Source organism: Meleagris gallopavo, chromosome 16 (assembly GCF_905368555.1).
Source record: "Meleagris gallopavo chromosome 16, MGAL_WU_HG_1.1, whole genome shotgun sequence".
In the NCBI taxonomy this organism is placed as follows: Eukaryota; Metazoa; Chordata; class Aves; order Galliformes; family Phasianidae; genus Meleagris; species Meleagris gallopavo.
This window is the reverse complement of record NC_139419.1, coordinates 14,397,673-14,400,223: the sequence shown is the minus strand read 5'-3', so window position 1 is coordinate 14,400,223 and position 2,551 is coordinate 14,397,673. Positions and strand designations below refer to the sequence as shown.

The 2,551-nt window shown below is 54.9% G+C and overlaps 1 protein-coding gene across 1 annotated transcript; it reads left to right on the top strand.

Annotated features, from left to right (window-relative positions):
- The first annotated feature begins 608 nt into the window (after window positions 1–608).
- MRPS34 (mitochondrial ribosomal protein S34) lies at window positions 609–2,551 on the top strand. Its single transcript, XM_003210827.5, has 3 exons — window positions 609–998; window positions 1,076–1,118; window positions 1,857–2,551. The coding sequence occupies exons 1-3, from the start codon at window positions 681–683 to the stop codon at window positions 2,126–2,128; spliced, it is 633 nt and encodes a 210-aa protein (XP_003210875.2). The 5' UTR covers window positions 609–680; the 3' UTR covers window positions 2,129–2,551.

Below are 2,551 nucleotides of genomic sequence, written 5' to 3'. Positions count from 1 at the left end.
ATTGGCCAGGCGCGGTCACGTGGGCGGGAGGGCTGTCAGCGCCGCTCCCCCGGGGTGTGGCTGCCGCTGCGGCGCCCGTCGCGTTCGGGTACCGCCTGGGTTGGGTCGTCCGCTGCTCTGTGGGCGGCGGTGCCGGCGCCTCACCGCCCTTCAGAGAAAATCCGTCATCGGACCTGACTGCCCGTCTTTTGCCTTAAAGCCGCTTCCCTTGCAGGGTTGATTGAGGCTGAGTATCTAATTCCAAACTGGCATTTGTCGATTTAAGCGGACATGTCTGCCCCGCTCCAGCTCCGCGCTCCTTGCAGGAGAGATGCGGCACGTTATGAGAACATTGAATGTTTTAAAGGCATTAACGGCACAAAACTGAGTTTTAATGGATCCTCCTCTGCTCCCTGTCCCACACACATCGCTCTCGCCTGCTGGCTGACAAAAGCTGGCGTCTGTACGCCTGACTAAAGGGCGCCGTGGAACATCGCGGCGGGTGATTTCCTAAGAAAGGGGCGGGGCCTGCTTCCGGGGACGGGGCCTGGAGCGGGGGTGACTTCCGGAGAGCGCCGGAAGCTGCGGGTGGCGGCAGTGGACTGGAGTCGGAGCAGTCCTACTTCCGGGGGCGGGGCCTTAGGCGGCTTCCGGGGGACGCCGGAAGTTGAGGGTGGCGGCGGTGGGCCGGGGCCGGCGCCATGGCCCGCAAGAAGTTGTACCGCCCGATCGCCGCCATGGCCAAAAAGGTGCGCGAGTATCGGGCGCTGAAGGAGCGGCCGCGGGACTCGCAGCGCTTCGCCCTGGACTACGAGACCATGAGGCGGCCGCTGACGCAGAAGCGGCTGCCGGTGCTGGCCTGGGAGGACGTGCGGCGCGAGCAGCGGCTATTCTCGTTGCTGTGCCGCCTGCCGCTGTTCGGTGTGGGCCGCGTGGTCACCCGCAAGTCCTGGCTGTGGGCGCACGACGAGCCCTGCTATTGGGTCATCACCAAGGTCCGCGCGGACTACACGGCCGAGGTAACGACGGCGAGGGGCTGCGGGGCTGCGGGGAGCCGCGCCGTTCCGGCCCTGAGCTTCCCTGATCTTCATTGCAGGGCATGGACCACGGCAGGGCCTGGGGCCGGCTGACGTTCCGAGGTAAGGCCTCCCCGGCGGGGCGGGGGGCGGCGGGGGCTGAGCAAAGCGGCTCCCGGCCATTGATACCAAATGCTGCGGTCCGGCGCTCCCGGAACACCTCTGTCAGGGACGTTATGGGGAAGCCGTAACGCTGAGTTTGGGCCCTGCGCTCAGGGCTGAGGTGATGGGCTGCTCGCGGACCTGGAATGCAAAGCGTGTGCTGAGCATGCAGGGATGTGCCAGGTAGAGTCATCGGTGGAGCAGCAGTGGTGGCAGGGCAGCTTCTGGATGGGACTGTAAAGTAACTCTTAGAGTTGCATGTGTGAATTTTCCATTTTCCAAGCTGCTTGACGTTAAGTTTATAAATCTGGTCTATTAGAGTTTTTGAAACACTTCTCATTCAAAGGTTTTAAAGTTGTTGAGTATTTCTGTCACTGAACTTTACAGTGTGGAGATGCATTGCTCTCGTTCTTTGCCATGGAAACTAATACAGGTGACTCCTTACATTACAGCTCATGACCTCTGCACAGTATGGAGCAGCTTGCCTGTGTCTTTTGAGTCTGTTCCTGGTCAGATTTCCAAGGACTGAAGTGGGATCCCATAGTATAGCAGTGAGAATACCGTATGATCTTTTGAAAATTTCCTTTACTGTAACTTCTTTCAGTATCTGTGGCACAGGAGAGCTGACACTTGCTGTAGTTTCTGGAGAGAATCTGTTGCTGAGAACATTGTCCACTAACGTTCATCGTCTTTTATCAGGTAAAACTGAAGAAGAAGACAGAGAGATTGACAAAGTCATGTATCATGACTGGCGTATGGTGCCCAAGCATGAGGAGGAGGCCTTCAAGAAATTTACCCCAGTGCCAGAGGAGACCTGTCGGTACCTTCCATACCCACCTTTGCTCCGAGCCATGATCCTTGCTCAGTGGCAGAAAGAGGGGAAAGAGATCACAGAGGAGCCAATGATTGATCTGCAGAGGACCTCTCACCTTAAGGCTGCAAAGAAAAATGCTACGGGGACATCACTGTAACGTCCTGCTCTGTGTCCTGATCTTCCCACATGCTCTTGCTTCGTATTGGCAGTACATCACCTTACTGAAGACCCCCTTGCCTACTGTGGTACAGTGTATCCAGTTGACCTCGTTTTCTCCCCTGGACTATATGGTAATCTCATCTGAAATTAAAGATGAAGATGCATTTGGATTTTATTTTATTTTTTTCTCCTCATAACTTTGGTCTCAGTCAGATTCACTGTATATTTTCTGAACTTAGAGCTCCTGTCATCCAGCTACAATGCTTGGGAGCACAGTTTCATTTACAGCTTGAAAATCAAGGAGTTTTTTAAGAACATTTTTCAAGTAGTTTAAGTAAGTCCTACATCGTGGAAAAATGACTAAGTTAAATATGACGCTATTTCACAGAGCCAAAATAAATGATCTCTTATTTCCACAGCA